We start from the raw sequence: 15726 nt of genomic DNA, 5'->3' as shown, positions 1-15726 counted from the left end.
GTTTCCATTTATTTTTCTTTCTTTTCTTCCCCCCTTCCTTTTTTTTTTCTTTTTTTTTTTTCTTTAAATAAAAGCCAGAGAGAAGGGAAGAAGCAACCTGGTCTTGACCCTTGATTTCCCCACACTGGTATCTTCCGATGTGACTAGATATGAAGATGAAGACCAAGGAAATTTGAGGGGACCTCTCTGCCTTTAAAGAGCCAGATGTATTTATGGTTGCTCACAGGTTACTGCAGCACGATAGTCCTGTGCTCACTGTCTGCACCTGCTCTGAGCCCACACAAAGTGGTTTCACTTGGCTTTCCCTCTTGAGAGGGTCCAAGCGCAGGTCCCGGCTGGGCAGTAACTTGTTACGCTGCACAGATAGACTGTGGATTCATCCTGAGCTGGGAAAAGGGAATTATGTGTGTGCTTCTGTCGTTTCCCACCGAGCTGGTTTTGGATGGGGTGGAGGCTGGCGTGGGTTAGTCACGTTGCTGAGAAGTCCTGTGCTGTGTGTGCAGCAGGGCTGTGTTCACCTGGTGTGGGGTATCCCAGCGCATCCCACCTGGCTTTGGGATGCCATTACATTCCGCACCCGGGGAGTGGCTTGTGAAGGGGGCTGCTGGAAGGCTGAAGGACAGACTGCACTGCCCAGGGCTCATGATGAAGGGTGGCAAATGTTGGCACAGTGTGACTGGGGTGCAGGAGGGATGTTAGTCCGGGTGCTCAGCGTGCCGGGAGGGCGATGGTGTTCACCCTGTCCCCAGGGCCTGTCCCATCCTGCACTCTCCTGCAGCCCTTTGCCGTATCTCATTAACCTGCTGCCGTGTCTCCACCGAGCCAAACACACCTTTTCTTGGTTTCTCAAGTCCTAATGACTGTTTATATTGCTGTGTGTGTCAGCACCCAGCATGGGGAGCAGAAGCTGTGCTGCTGCCTGCCCTCAGCAGTGCCCTGCTGTCTGCAGAGACACTCATTACACTCTGCTAACGATGACAGGGCAAATAGAAAATACCCCCAAGAAAGCACTGGATCCATATTTAGCTCACAGCCCTGGTGAGGCTGAGTTCCCCAGTGCTCCCCCAGTTCCCTGCAGCCTTCATGAGCTTCTTGCCACGGTGTGCTCAGCTCGCAGCTTGCACTGCTCCCACACCCACCCCTATTAAAAAAAAACCTTTTTATTTTGACCTATAAATAACATTTGGAGGCGAAGACCCCCCCCCTCCCATGTGATGTGAATTAGTTTGTCTGGGATGGAGGAGATGTGAAGTGTTTGAGCAGAATTCATAGCCATGGGGCACTTGCAGGAGATGAAATGAGAAACTTTGGGTCAATCTCCTGAGTCTCTTCACTCCACTCCCAGCAGCTGTCCCTCCACTCCCTGACACACATCCCGTGCCCTTTGGAAAGCAGCAGAGGAGAAATGAGCTTGTGAGAGATGTCATCTCTAGAAATGCTGAGATTCTTTCATGTGGGATTTAAAGCAGCATAATTTCTATGTCCCAACACCATCTGAGGGGCCCCGAGACCCACATTTTTTTCTAACACTCATCTCCATATTAAGACTCGGTCTCATCCCCGTTTTACTTCTTCAAAATGCAGCTGTAATCACTAACTGACTCCAGATTGAGAGCCTGGCTTTGGAGTCGTGGCTGAGGAGCAGCGATGTTTCATCGTGGTGCCTTTTGGGTTTATTTTATTAGCTGCAAGTGACAGCGCTGAAGAAAGAATTATCTCTGAGCTGGTTTTAGCCTGTAACTGCCAGAGTTTCTCAAAACCCAGCTCTACTGAGCCTGTGGTTTGATGGTGGATGACAGTGCATCGGAAGATACTAGCCCGGGCCCCACGCAGAGCCATCTCTTCCGCTCCATCCTTTGTTTTGGGCATATGCACATCCATGAGGTTGTTGGCTATGGGAGCTGGGGTGTGTTCCCGAGGCGGGAGAAGCCGTGATGCTGCTGCTGCTCCCGGTCACGGCGGTCTTGATGCATGTGGTCCCAGGGCCTGCCGTGAAGGGCCCAGGGAGCTGCTTTCCAGCTCTCCCAGAAAGCTTGTTGAGGATGTGCTGGAGGCTGGACCCCAGGAGGATGCTGTGGTTGGAGGAAGCAGGGAGAGCCAGGAGTCAGCCTGAGCAGAAGTGCTGTGCCTCAGGAGGCATCTCGGGGGGCTTCAGACAGCAAAGAGGGTTCAGCAAGTACCCACCACTCCTTTGGGACAGGCTTCCTCCACAAACTTAGCATACTGCTGTTTTCTGTTTTAATTTTGATGTGCATGTTACAAGGCTGGCATGTCCACATTTAATAAGCTAATACTGCATTATGGATTATCTGTAGGTTGGAAACGGTACTGCCTTCCCGTATTAACTTCCCCTGCTTGAGAAGTATGTCTCCCCCCTCAACCCACCACCTTCTAACTCAGCACTAAAAATCATTCCTTGCTTGAGAAATCAGCATTTTCAGTGATTACCATGGTGTGTTGAAGAACTTGCTCTCCCTGCTGCACTGACCCCTGCACATACAGGACGCATCCCGGTGCTGGGGGGGCTGCCCATGAGGCTGGGTGCCCCGGGGAAGGTCTCTACCTTCAGTGCAGATAGTGGCACGGAGAAGTTTTCGACCCACTAGTATTTTTCCAAGCTCAAGGGAAACCTTCCCCTTGTTTCCCAAGAGCTCTTGGAGCTGCTCTGTGCTTCTCCGCCCCACAGCTCCAAAACCAGCCTGACTTTGGTGGGATTGGTGGCATCCTCCCTGCAAGCACGTGACTATTGCCCTGTCAACTGGCAGATGTGCATGGAGCCCCACAACCAGGGTGCTGGAGGAGCTTTCGGAGCCTCTTCCCCCGCTGGCAGCACAGTTTGAGGTCGCTGCCTTGGCCACGGGCTGCTGCTGGGTCGTGGTCACTGGCCCTGGTGTGGCTGCTGAGGAGGAGCAAGGTTGGGATCAGCCACTCTCTGGGGGCTCGGGGGTCTCGGGAGCAGCTGGGACCGCTTGCACCGAGGCTTTGCACACCAGCACGACCCCGGGGAAGGGCAGCGGAAGCTCCTGCACCCAAGAGGCGACAGGAGATGGAGGGGCAAAGGGGCACCCACGTGGCATTGGCTTGGGCTTCCAGCAGCCCCTTTCCACCCGGCTCTCCGAGGCATGCATGGGAGCGCCTGGCCATCTCCAGCACCCACTGACACTTTCCTTCACCCTCTCTCTGTCCTCACAGCTCGCTGCCGGAAGAGAAAAGCAAAACAAGCTCTTCCTTCGAGACTAGTCCAAAGCCGAGCGAGAAGCCAGATGCGGAGCAAGCTGAGCTGGACCCGGAGCAGAAGCGGAGCCGTGCTCGGGAACGCCGACGAGAAGGACGGTCCAAGACCTTTGACTGGGCTGAATTTCGCCCCATCCAGCAGGCCCTGGTGCAGGAGCGTGCGAACGCTGCAGACTCCTCCAGTGGCGGCTCAGCCGCCTTCCCCAGGGACACCGGTGCCACCGACGCCGACCCGGGAGAGCTGGAGCGGGAGCGGGCCCGGCGGCGGGAGGAGCGGCGCAAGCGCTTCGAGATGATCGATGCTGTGGACGGGGCAGGGTCAGAAGAGGCACTGAGGATGGAGGTGGACCGGATCCTGCCCGTCCCGGCAGACATCAAACCGCAGAACGTGCATGTGGAGATCGAGCAGCGCTGGCACCAGGTGGAGACCACCCCGCTGCGGGAGGAGAAGCAGATCCCCATCACGCCCCTGCACCTCGCCCACGCCGAGGACCGGGACGAGGGGCTGGCGAAGCAGCACCTGACCACGCTGCTGGAGAAGGAGGTAAAGGGGTGTGTGGGGTGCAGGCTGCCTGCCAAAATGGCCTCCAGGCCACGGTGGTCGCTGTAGGAAGTCTGGGATAGGCTTAAAAAAACTGCATTTATTGCTGCCTTGTAGTAGCAACAAGTAGGGATGCTGTAGGTCCTCTGGGAACTAGCAAGATCCATGTCCATTCCAGTTCAGCTCTGCCGGCAGCTTTCATGTTCCCACGGTTGCAGAAAGGGCTGTTCTTACAGCCTGGTACTTCTTTGCCCCCTCCCAGCCAACTCAGCCAAATTTGTGTTGGTTTGTAGCCAGTCTGTGTCTGATGAGATGGGTATAATCGAAGTGTATCAAACAGACCCCAAATTCAAGCTCTCAATCCTGTGTGCCTCTGCAGCTGCAGATTTGTGTCTGCAGTTATAAACTGCCTTGAGTTGTAGCACACGCCACAAAGGTTCCCTTTTTGTGGAGCCTACATCAAACAGTGTTGCAATTTTAGGAAAAGAAAGGAGGAGATTCAGCTCACTTGGAAGAGGTCCATGCCTGGGATAACAAAGGTGGTTGTTAGTTGGGATTAAGGTGTATTAGCAGGAATGAAAGGGGTGCAGGCATGGAATAACCAGGAGTATCACCGAGCTGAACCGGGCAGGGATTTGCCGGGGTCGTGCCTGGCACGAGCTGGTGCTGTTCATCCTTTGCTGCAGTGAGCTTTACGAATTACACTAATACACAGTTTAGTTCCTTCAGGGGGGGAGGGACTTTTCCTGGCAAAATGAAATCCAGATTCCAGAGCAGAGCAGAGCAGCGGTGCCATCAAAAGCCCTGTTCATTCTGCTCTGTGTCCCCTCCAAGCCGCTTGTTCCTTATGGCTGGCCCCCTGCCCACTCCCTGGACGCTGTCTCTGTTCGTGTCCCTCCAGCTGGAGCAGAAGCAGAAGGAGGCCCTGGAGCTCCTGGAGCAGAACCGGCACCTGCAGGACCAGCTGAAAGTGGCGCTGGGCCGGGAGCAGAGCGCCCGGGAGGGCTACGTGTTGCAGGTAGGAGAGCAGGGAGGAGAGAGAGATCCGCCTTCCTCTGCACCCGAGGGGATCCCTGGTGGGCTTCAGTCTGGGGTGTTCCTGGGGATATCCTGGGTGACACAGGGACGTGCACCACTGAGCGGGCTCCGAGAGATTTGACCTTGCAAATGTTGCTAGTTCTGTAGCTTTACCAGAATCATCTGCTGAACAAAACCTCTGATCTGGGATGGGGTAGGAGGTAGCATTACCTATTGGCATTCCCGAGGGAAGACAAAACACAGCTGTGATAGGCAGAGGGACCTCAGCAAAGTCCACCTCTGATCCATCCCATACTGTGTTTGCCTCTGCAACAGCTGTCTCCCCCTTTCTGTTCCCCACATATTCCCCTCAGGAAGTGGGGTGCACACAAGGCTTTCCAAGTATCCTGTAGCCCAGCAGTTGCTCCTGGCTGGGGATTTTGTGTGACAGTTACACGGGCAAACACAGCATACTCAGCCATATCTCCCAGGCATGTTCCCTGCAGCCAGAGTGGGATTTGCACGAGGACAACCTGGTGTCTTAGGTCACTTCGGTGGTTTCTTCTGTTACAAGATGCCTTTCCTCAGCTAAGCCTAGAAATGAGTTTTGGAGGATCTGACAGAAGAGACAGGATGGTCTCTTGGGAAGCCTTCCGTCCTCCAAACAAAGTGAACTTTTCCCAGCCCTTCCTTTGGGAACATCCACGCCGAGAGGAGCTGTGACACCCGCAGGGCAGCTTCTGTCTGCTCTTATGGGTCCACAGTCCTGTTCTGTGGAGGGGCAGCATTTTGGCCTGCTCAAATCTACTTGACCAAACTGGCTGTGGATCAAAGTGCCTCGTGCGTGGCCAAACCTTGCATTCCCGTGGCAGCAAAACCGGTGTCAGCGCCAAACCTTGAGTCCTTATTTCTCACAGGAAAATTTCCCTTGAAGAAGTTGCACAGGCAGTGGAGCCAGCCCTGGGAGGGGGACATCCTGCCTTCCTTGCCCATGATCTCCCAGGGGGAGTTATTAATTCATTTATTTCTGGAGTCTCCGAGCTGACAATGCCTGCTTGGAGGAGTTCCACTTTCACTTGGCAGTGCTGGAAGAGTAACTAACTCCCACTTCCCTGGGGCAAAGGCATCCAACCTCCCTTTGCCTGAAGCATGGAAAAAAATCAGGGAATGGGGCTAAAAGCTGGATGCTGAATCCACCATCAGATTGTCTGTGCTTAAGTTGGTCATAGTGCCTCAATATGAGGAGGGGTAGCAAAAGGGGAAGTGTGCAGAGGGGCTGGGCAAATCATTGTTGCCGTGAGCAGTGACCCAAACTTGGACCTGGAAGTTGGAGAGGGTTTTTGGAAGGGTTGGAGGATTTTGCCTGCTCCAGTTTAATTGTTCTGGGGATTTCCCTTGTATTTCCTGGGAGCCAGAGGGATTAAAATCCTATTGTAGAAGGGAGTAACCCCACCAAAACATGCTGGGGTGGAGGGAGTGGAGTCACTGAGGAAATTCTGCAGCCCCAGACTGCAGGCAAACATCACAGCATTTTTTTTGGACAAACCCTCAGAATTTCATGTGCCCCCACCTCCATCATGCCTAATTTCGGGGAGGTTCCTACGTTTTCTCTGGGGAGGGGTGATGGAGGAGCCTGATGCTGCCAGCCCATCCCTCCTGAGCTGCCCGGGGGGCACCAAGCCCGTTTCACAGGGCAACCACTGACACCCACCCGATGCATGTGCCGTCCACCGAAGCCTCTCCGGCCTCGTGTAACCCCTCTCTTGCTCTGAGCTTCCTTGGGACCCCAACTTTGATCCCTACTGGGAGAAATACCGGGGGGCTCCTGCTCCTCACAAAGGGACTGGAGACATCCCCCGGCTCTGGCCACGGTGGGTGGGAGGGGGCACATACTAACCTGTCCCAGGCGGATGTTCTTGCATGTTTTTGGTGTAAAGCATGAAATTTAACTTAACATAACTGAGTGTCACATCTGTGGGCTTTCCTTATCAGCAACCAGAGTACAGCAAGGCAGGCCAAATTCCCAGGCTTAACGCTGTGCTTCTCTCGCCTCTTCCTGTCTGTGTATTTTATTTTTTTTTTAAGATACATAATTTCTGTCGCCTTTTGCATGACGCTTTCTGTGAGTTTTCTTTTTGCATGCTCCATTGCTTTGGTTTGAATCTCACAAAGGTTGGTTTCTTTCATTTTTACATTCTCATCACACCTTTTCCCTCCCTGCACTTGTCGGGCTTCTTATTTTGTCCTTTGTTGGTTTATTTTATTTTGCAGGTAGAGAAATTAGATCCTCCCTAGCCTTAAGCTTTAGTGTAACAGCATCTCTTTAATGCGTTGAGCAGCCACTCAGTCCTGTTCTGCAGGCACAGAAATGACATCTCCACCCCAGCTGGCCCGTGTCCCTGTGTTTGGGTGGGATGTGATGTCATTTGCTGTCACCTCACTTTCTGTTGTTGCTTTTGGTTGGTAGGACTGTGTTACCTGAACTGTGCACTTTTTGTTTCACAACCAAATGAACAAACCTGCTAAAAAAAAAAGCAGTTCCTTTCTCCTCCACCTTGTTCCATCCCCTCCTCCTCCTCATCCTTCCCATTTTTCTCTTGTGTGTCTGTCTCTGTTTTACTGCTGGTGTTTCTGTTTCATTGTTTTTTGGTTCTGTTTGAGTTTGGGTTTATTTTTTTTTCCTTTTAGCCTGTTACTGTACAGCTGTTTTGATGTCGTGGTCAGTGTTTTCTGTTACTGGAAAGCAGTTGTTGCTCATTAAAAAAAAAAAAAAAAAGAAAAAAAAATGAAAAAAGTAAAAAAGTTGGTTAAACAAAATAAATTGTGCCAAGAACAAATCATCCCAATTGGAGCATGTGAGTAGCAGCCAAATCGCTGCAAGGAGCTTTTCCATGGCCTGCCTGGCCAGAGGTGTGACACTCAGAAGGGAAAGCCAGGAGTGTTACTAATCTAGTATTTAATCAATTTTTTTAAGACCGAGGTGGCCGCCTCGCCATCAGGTGCCTGGCAGAGGCTCCACAAAGTCAACCAAGACCTCCAAAGCGAGCTGGAAGCCCAATGCCAGCGTCAAGAGGTGATCAATCAGCAGATTCAGTCGCTGAAGCGCAGCTACGCCGAGGCCAAGGACGTGATCCGGCACCACGAGGCCGAGATTCAGAGCCTGCAGGCGAGGCTCAGTAACGCGGCGGCCGAGCTCTCCATCAAGGAGCAGACCCTGGCCAAGCTCAAGAGCGACCTGAGGAGCGAGAAGGAGAAAGCCAAAGAGCAGCTGGAGGAGTGGCAGCACGGCGAGGCCGCGCTCAGCTCCCAGCTGAAGGCCAGCGAGCAGAAGCTGAAGAGCGTGGAGGCTCTGCTGCTGGAGAAGACCCAGGAGCTGCGGGACCTGGAGATGCAGCAGGCCCTGCAGAGGGACCATCAGAAGGAAGTGCAGCGGCTTCAGGACAGGATCGCGGACCTCAGCGGGCAGCTGAACGCCAGCGAGCAAGCGCGGGTCCTCATGGAGGAGAAGCTGCAGAAGAACTACGAGGCTTTGCTGGAGAGCTGCGAGAGGGAAAAGCAGGTTTTGATACGGAGTCTGAAGGAGGTGGAGGACAAGGCCAACGAGTACGAGAACCAGCTGCAAAACAGTGCGCAGCAAATGGAGATTCTGCAGAAGGAGAAGCTGAGCGCCAAGTTCGAGGGCAGCGAGCTGGTCCACCAGCTGGAAGAGCAGCTGGTGATGAAGGAGGCCAGCATCCAGAAACTCGCCGAGCACATCAAGGAGCTCGAAAGGGAGAGGGATCAGATCAAATGTCGGTTCCACGAGCTCATGAATCAGGTTGCCGAGTCAGATAACGAAGTTGCAAAGCTACAAGCAAAGTTGAAAATGGAAGAGACCAACTACCACAACCTGGAGCAATCGTTGGAGGAGGTGTCGGATCAGTTCCGGGGTGTGCAGGAGGTGCTGAAAGAGAAAGAAGAAGAGCTGAGACACGTTAAGGAAATGCACTTGAGAATTGTGGAGAAGAAAGATCAAGATCTCAGTGAGGCTTTGGTTAAAATGGTTGCTTTAGATAGCAGTTTAGAGGAGACTAAAGTAAAGCTAAAGGCCAAGGAGGAGGCTCTAAAGAAGTTAGCTAGTGTGGGCACAGGTCCATGTGCTGAGGAGGCAGAAGACCTTGGCCCCAGTCTTGAGGCTGACGAAAGTCATCCATCCCAACTGGGGCAGGCTCTGCAAACTCAGGATGTCCTCCCGGCTCTGACTTATGCACTGAAGGAGGAGGAGGATGAGGTTCTTGAGACCAGCCAGAGGCAGGCAGAGGAATTCGGCTCCCCATCCAAAGCTCTAGAGCTCCAGGACCAAGAGTTGGTTCAGAAAGCCTTAGCAAAGCCTGATGTGGGAATCATGGGAGCCAAGAGGCAAAGGATCCGTTTCTCGAGCATCCAGTGCCAAAAATACATCCATCCAGATGGAACAGAGAAAAACTGGACAAGCAGTACCTCTTCAGACACGAGCCAGGACAGATCGCTGTCTGAGGAAAGCATGTCCTCAGAGCCAGCTCTGGGTTACCCCTCGTCGGGGACAAGCGACTCTGAGACTTATCTCTCCATCATCCATTCCCTGGAAACCAAACTGTATATTACAGAGGAAAAACTCAAAGATGTCACAATGAAACTTGAAAGCCAGCACGGCCATAACCAGGAGACGCTCATCGCCCTCCACCACCAGTGGGCCAGCACAGAGTCCCAGCTGCGGGAACAGCTTCAGACCAGCTTGTCCCAAGTCAGTGCTTTGATCTCACAGCTGGAGAACGAGAGGCAGGAAAAGTTCAAGCTCATAGAAAGTCACGTCAGTGAGCTGGGAGGTTTCCAAATGAAAAACAATCAAGCGCTGACTTGCTTAGAGAAGTGCAGGGAGCAACTAAGAGCCTTGCCCAAATCAGACAAGGAAAAAGAGGGTGATTTGTTCCTTGTTAATCTGTCCAACATGGAAACGACGTTATCAAACGCGATCCAAGCCCTGAGTGGGGCGCCAGTCCCGTTGGAGTATCAGCAGAGTGAAAGCCTTATCACAGAAAGCCCTGCTCCAGAAGGAGGGGTTTTAGGAGAAGAGGAGCATGTCTCCAAGGAGCAGCGAGTGGAAGTGTTTGACGCCAGCCAACTGAGATGGCTTTCTGAGAGGGTGGCATTTGAGGCCTCTCTCATCAACCAAATAGCAGAGTCTTTAAAAAATGCAAACTCTGAGATAGCCCAGCTTCTGAGAGAGATCCAGGGAACAGCTGAGGTGGTTTTGTTGGAGCCGGCAAGTGTTTCTCATACAGCCGTCGATTTGGCCGGTGTCCTATCTAAGAAGCTGCTGCTGGAAGGCGAGTTCTGGAGCCAGGTAGAGGAGCTGAGAGCACACTTGAGCACCAGAGACGGAGAAGCCGAGGGCAAAACAGATACAAGTTTGGGGGTTTCCCAGTGTTTTCTCAGTGCTGTAGCAGATGCTACGTTGATCAAGGCAGAACTTGGGTTTGTCGCACAGAAAATGAGAGAATCTTTTCATCAGAGATTAAAAACAATTGAAGAAGACCTCCATAATACCAAAACAGCTCTCCAACAGCACAAATGCATGTTGGAGGAGATCATCAAAGCCTACAGGACTCCTGAGTTCGACAGAGTTATGCACCAGATTTCTGAAGCACTTGAAATACAAAAAGATGCTTCAGAAAGAGCCCAAATCTCCTGGGAGGGGAGTCGTCTCCAAATGGTGTCATGCCAGGAATTAGCCAAGGTGGAGGAGACTGGCAGCATGCCAGACCGTAGAAGTGGAGCTCTTGTTTCCATTCAGGAAGATCTTGCCCAACAACTAAAGGACAAATCCAATGTTCTGAAGGAGATATCTGTTGCCTTACTCTCTCTGCCTCCCGAGGAGGCAATGAGAGACTGTCAAAAGCTCCTGAAGATATCCCAGAGTCTTTCCTACCAGTCGTGCATGGGAGACCTGGAGCGGTATTCCTCTTTGTTAGTCCACGATGCAATTGTTCAGGCTCAGGTTTGTTATGCTGCTTGCAAAGTCCGTCTGGAGCACGAGAGGGAGATGAAGTCCTACAGGGAGTCCCTGCAGAGCATGGACGCGCTGTGCCAAGAGCGCGTGAAGACGGTCTCTCTCCTGCGGGATGAGTACGAAGACTTGCTCAGGAAGCAGCAGGGCGAGTACAGCGAGGTGATCGCTGTGCTGGAAAGGGAGAACGCTGATCTCAAAGCCAAGGTGTCCCAGCTGGACAGCCAGCGGAGGCTCTTGGAGGAGGAAGAGCACAAGCACAGCAAGAGCTTGAGCGAGCTCCAGGGACGTTACGAGGAGGAGATCCGGAACGTGATAGAGCAGCTCAACAGGACAGAGGATGCTCTGAAGGCCGAGAGGACTGAGGGCCTCAACCAGCTGGATGCCATTGTCCGTGACAAGCAGAACATGGAGCGGTATCACCTGGAGCAGATGCAAACGCTGGAGGAAAAGTTCCAGGCCAAGATCAAGGAGCTGCAGGTCATCCACGGCGAGGAGCTGCAGGCGCTGCAGGAGCACTACAGCCAGAACCTGCAGCGCCTGCAGGAGACCCTCGATGAGTACCAGAGGCAGCACCCAGAGGTGTCCCCTGCGGTGGTCCCGGGTGCTGGGGACAACTGGGTGGCCGGCGAGGCGGGTGGCACCGGGCAGGACCCCGGCAGGGACCTGGACTCCATGCACGGCCTGAGGGAACGCATCCAGGAGCTGGAGGCCCAGATGAACGTCATGAGGGACGAGCTAGAGAACAAACATATGGAAGGGAGCGCTTCCACCTTGAGGGAAAAATACCAGAAAGACTTTGAAAACTTAAAGGTCTTGATATGTTTAACACTTTATGCTTTCTGCTGCTGAGTGTACGGGAGGGCACGTGCGGTCCCGGGGTTTGCTTGCTGAACTAAGGGGCATCCCCTGAAAGAGTCAGCGTGCCAAAGCAAGCCCCAAGGTGTTAGACAGACCTCTGTAAAGCATGGTATTTCCTTTTCTCCGTGCTGGGGTATTCTAAATGCATTGCTGAGGGCTTGGGAGGGTGGATTTTTGGAGGTGGTCTCTGTGTGGAGAAGGAGAGAGAGTTTCAAAGCGGCTTGATAACATCAAGCTCTCCTTCAGCACGAAGACCACAGTATTTCTCCCTGTACCTGAGGCATACATTTTGTTTGTGACTTCTCTTTAAAAGCATTCCTCAACTCTGTCTTTCCCAATCTGATCCAATCTCCAGTCTGTCTCTGCTGCCTTCAAAAATGCAGGATGAAATGGAAACTTGATGCTCTCAAAATGTATGTTGCTGGGGAAAGTAGCTGCAAACAGATGCCAAATTCTGTAGCAAAGCAAAGCTCCTCTGCAGGAGGCTGTGAGGACCCTGCTGGTGTTGGACACAGCAGTTGTGTACACAACAAAGAGTGCACAGTTATGGGACACCCAGGTGAGGTGCAGAGAAACCCGCTGGCAATGAAATGCCACCGTTCAGATTGCCCCACCAGTCAAACTGGCTGTAAAAGTGATCTGAGATGGTCCAGCATCTAAAAAAACCTCCTGGGTTTAGTGTTTTGCTTTTCATAGGAGAGCATTCCCAGTTAGGAAGTGAGTTTAGGCTGGTAGAGGACTCTAGCAGCACCAAGAGAGGCTGCCAGGTTGAACAGGAAACTAAAAGGGCAGTGATGCAGAGGCTGTGCTGGTGAGGCTTTCATGGAGCAGTTGCCCTTCAGAGTCATCAAAAATGTGGGAGAGCTTGCTTCCAGACACGAGATCCAGCACACATTTGGGCTGGGGGTTAAGCGTGGCTCAGCTCCAGCTGGTTTTAGCCTGGGAAGAGCAGTAGTTCCTGCATCCCACTGGAGTGAGGTGGTGGTGGTCACTGAATGCTCTCTCCTCTCTCTTAACCCTTAGGAAGGAAAACCCCCTCTTGATCCCCTGGTTAAGGTCAGTGGGACAGATGGGTAACACCCATCCTGTGAGCCAGGCATCAAACAGGATCACTTGTGTTTGGGGATGTTCTTGGTTTGGAAGAAGCAAAAAACTCATAACCAAAGTGGAGGGTGAGAAGTAGCAGTGAGCAATGAACGTGACCTCCCACCTGTGTTCCCGACTTTGCTCTGCCAAAATCTGCAGTTTGCCTGGTGGGATGGAAACAGCAGCTCTGGGTTAGAAACTTCCTCTGGTCAGAAAGTTAACCAGGTGATTATAAACCTGCCCAAATGTGTCCAGAAAGGCTTAAGTGTGCTTGATTCTTCTCTTCAGAACCTGATGGAGAATGTAGAATCAGTAACATAAAAGTAACTCTTTAGACTGGAGAAGAGAAGGCTCCAGGGAGACCTTAGAGCCCCTTAAGTGACTCCAGGAGAGCTGGGAAAGACTTTGGATGAGGGCATGGAGTGACAGGACAAGGGGGAAAGGCTTCCCACTGACAGAGGTCGGGGTTAGATGGGATATTGGGAAGAAATTCTTGGCTGTGAGGGTGGTGAGGCCCTGGCACAGGTTGGCCCGGAGAAGCTGTGGCTGCCCCATCCCTGGAAGTCTCCAAGGTGAGGTTGGATGGGCCTTGGAGCAACCTGGGATAATGAAAGGTTATTCCCCATGGCAGGGGGTTGGAACCCTGATGAGCTTTAAGATCTCTTCCAACTCAATTCCCAACTATGATTTTATGAGATACTGGTTTGTACGTGTTCAAGTCTCCTGGATTTATAGCAATGCATTTACAATACATTAAATAGTGAATCTGGAGCCAGACCTATAGAGGAGTATTCACCTTTTTCCTCTAATATTAGAGGTGTTTCAGGAGTTGGACTCCATGATCCTTGTGGATCCCTTCCAACTCAGCATTCTATGATTCTGTGTGTAATGAAGAATCCCGCAGGGCTGCTCTGTGCCATTCCAGTCAGCCAAGTCCAGGCAGGTTCTGGCACTGAGTTAGGAGTTTAAAAAAAAGCAAGGCTGAGAAAGTGAAGATTGCCTTGAGATTAAAACTTAAAGGGGAGGGAAAAAAACACTGGAGCTGAAAATCGGGAATGAGGTTGGCAGAGGTTACAGAGCATTTGACAGTGAAGGGATGCTGAGAGGTGCCTGTTAGTGAAGGTCAGTGGTGTTGGACTGTCCTGAGCAGTTTTGTTACTGGGGGAGTGAATTTGTCCCCTTTAAATTTCCCATGGGGTCCCTAGGTGACAGTTTTCCCTTCCTCTGGAAAACAATAGTGCTAATCAAGAAGGAATCCATTGAAATCAGGGAATAAAGCCAGCCTGTGACAATAAGAAGGAGAAAAGCCTGGTGCAGCGCTTGGTATCAGGTTTGGCCCAAGCTGTCTGATGGGGCTCAGCACTTTGTCCCCAGTGTGTGCCCTTTCTCTGCTCGTGGCTTGGGCCTGCCTGTGGCTTTGCTGGTCCTGCCTTTGTCCTGCAGCCGTGTGTCCATCCGGGATCCCGATGTGCTTGGGCTGACAGCTGAGCTGGGAACAGGCTTTTGCATTTGTCTGCTGTTCAGGCAGGAGCGGGGTCTGTGCCGGGGGCAGAAGGGCCAGGCTGGAACTCAGGATCTCTCCCCTGATTGCTGCTCCTGAGTCCTGGTCAGAGTTCACTCCCAGTAATTCAAATAGCAAGTAACTGCCCCTGCAATGTTTGCAGCAATGCTTGGTTGGGAATTAAAGTCCTGTTCTTGTCACATGTCGTCTGCTTCCACCCAGAGGTGGCCACATAAAACCAGGCATTGAAAAGAGAGCAGAAAGGGCACAGAAAGCTTTTTTTTGGTTGGTTTTTTTTGGCATATATTTGCATTCTCCCACTGGGTCTGCCCCCAGACCTACCCTGTGCTCCCCTTTTACCAGAGCTATCTGGGTAAAGCAACTGCAGGAATAAGCCCTGACCTTGCAAGGTTCATTCTCCTCCATGGCTGAGGAAGGGGAAGATGCATGATGCACCTACCTGACCATGAGCTGACCTACCTGCTGGCATGTGGCTCCTGGGGGGCTCACCACTGCTGTGACACCAGCCCTGCGCTCCTGGGCCAACCCCTTCCCCTCGTCCCTTTGCAGGCAACATGTGAAAGGGGCTTTGCAGCCATGGAGGAAACACACCAGAAGAAGATCGAGGACTTGCAGCGGCAGCACCAGCGGGAGCTGGAGAAGCTGCGGGAGGAGAAGGATCGCCTGCTGGCAGAGGAGACAGCTGCCACCATTTCAGGTACAGGACACATCAGAGGGTCCCCTGTGGCAGCTCTGTGTTGATGGGGACACAGGGATGATGTTTGCTCCATGGAGGAGCAGAGCAGGGATGAGATGAGGGCTGAGTGGGGAGCAAAGGGAGATGGGAAAGGGCTGGTGGGAGAGATGTTTTGGATGGAGGCCCATCTCCTGGTCCTTATCCAGATTTGGTGCCCATCTTCTTGGCTGTTGCGCGGTCTGATCTGTTTTCCATTCCAACTCAGAAAGGCATTAGTCATTCCTGTGGTTAATTTATTGACAATTCCACACTGAATTCATTCTTCAGTGCCTCATGACTGTTAAAACGCTGGAGCTTGGGGTCTCTGCATTAGGAGTCCCACAGTCCAGGAAACAATGTGTGAATTGGACAATCATTTGGACTCGATGAAAAAATGGGATTTGCAGAACCCCGAACACAGACTGAAGGGGCTGTGATGCAGTGGGAGGTTTGCTGGGATCATTCAGGTTTTTGTTCCTCTAAAAACCAAATAAGAACTCAAAAAACCTTCCCATGGGTGGAGGGTGCTGGGTGCTAACTCTGTGCTGTCCCACGCAGCCATCGAAGCCATGAAGAACGCACACAGGGAGGAGCTGGAGCGAGAGCTGGAGAAGTCCCAGCGCTCCCAGATCAGCAGCGTCAATGCCGACATCGAGGCCCTCCGAAGGCAATACCTGTAAGACCATCATCATCCTCAGTCTGTCACTATCTTGCGGGGAGATCGC

At 52.3% G+C, this 15726-nt stretch overlaps 1 protein-coding gene across 8 annotated transcripts in view; it reads left to right on the top strand.

Annotated features, from left to right (window-relative positions):
* Nucleotides 1–15726, top strand: part of MPRIP (myosin phosphatase Rho interacting protein) — a 78681-nt gene that overhangs the window by 51618 nt on the left and 11337 nt on the right. For 6 of the 8 annotated variants that reach the window (XM_027683874.1, XM_027683868.1, XM_027683873.1 and 3 more), the window contains 5 exons: nt 3193–3778; nt 4677–4793; nt 7767–11630; nt 14836–14983; nt 15560–15677. In XM_027683874.1, the coding sequence (XP_027539675.1) occupies nt 3193–3778; nt 4677–4793; nt 7767–11630; nt 14836–14983; nt 15560–15677 (4833 nt within the window). The remainder of the gene's footprint in view (nt 1–3192; nt 3779–4676; nt 4794–7766; nt 11631–14835; nt 14984–15559; nt 15678–15726) is intronic. The other 2 variants (XM_027683875.1, XM_027683876.1) reach the window with 1 other exon arrangement.

The sequence above is a fragment of the Neopelma chrysocephalum genome, unplaced genomic scaffold (assembly GCF_003984885.1).
Source record: "Neopelma chrysocephalum unplaced genomic scaffold, ASM398488v2 Primary Assembly neopelma1_65, whole genome shotgun sequence".
In the NCBI taxonomy this organism is placed as follows: Eukaryota; Metazoa; Chordata; class Aves; order Passeriformes; family Pipridae; genus Neopelma; species Neopelma chrysocephalum.
The sequence above is the reverse complement of the archived record's forward strand: the minus strand, read 5'-3'. Positions and strand labels throughout refer to the sequence as shown.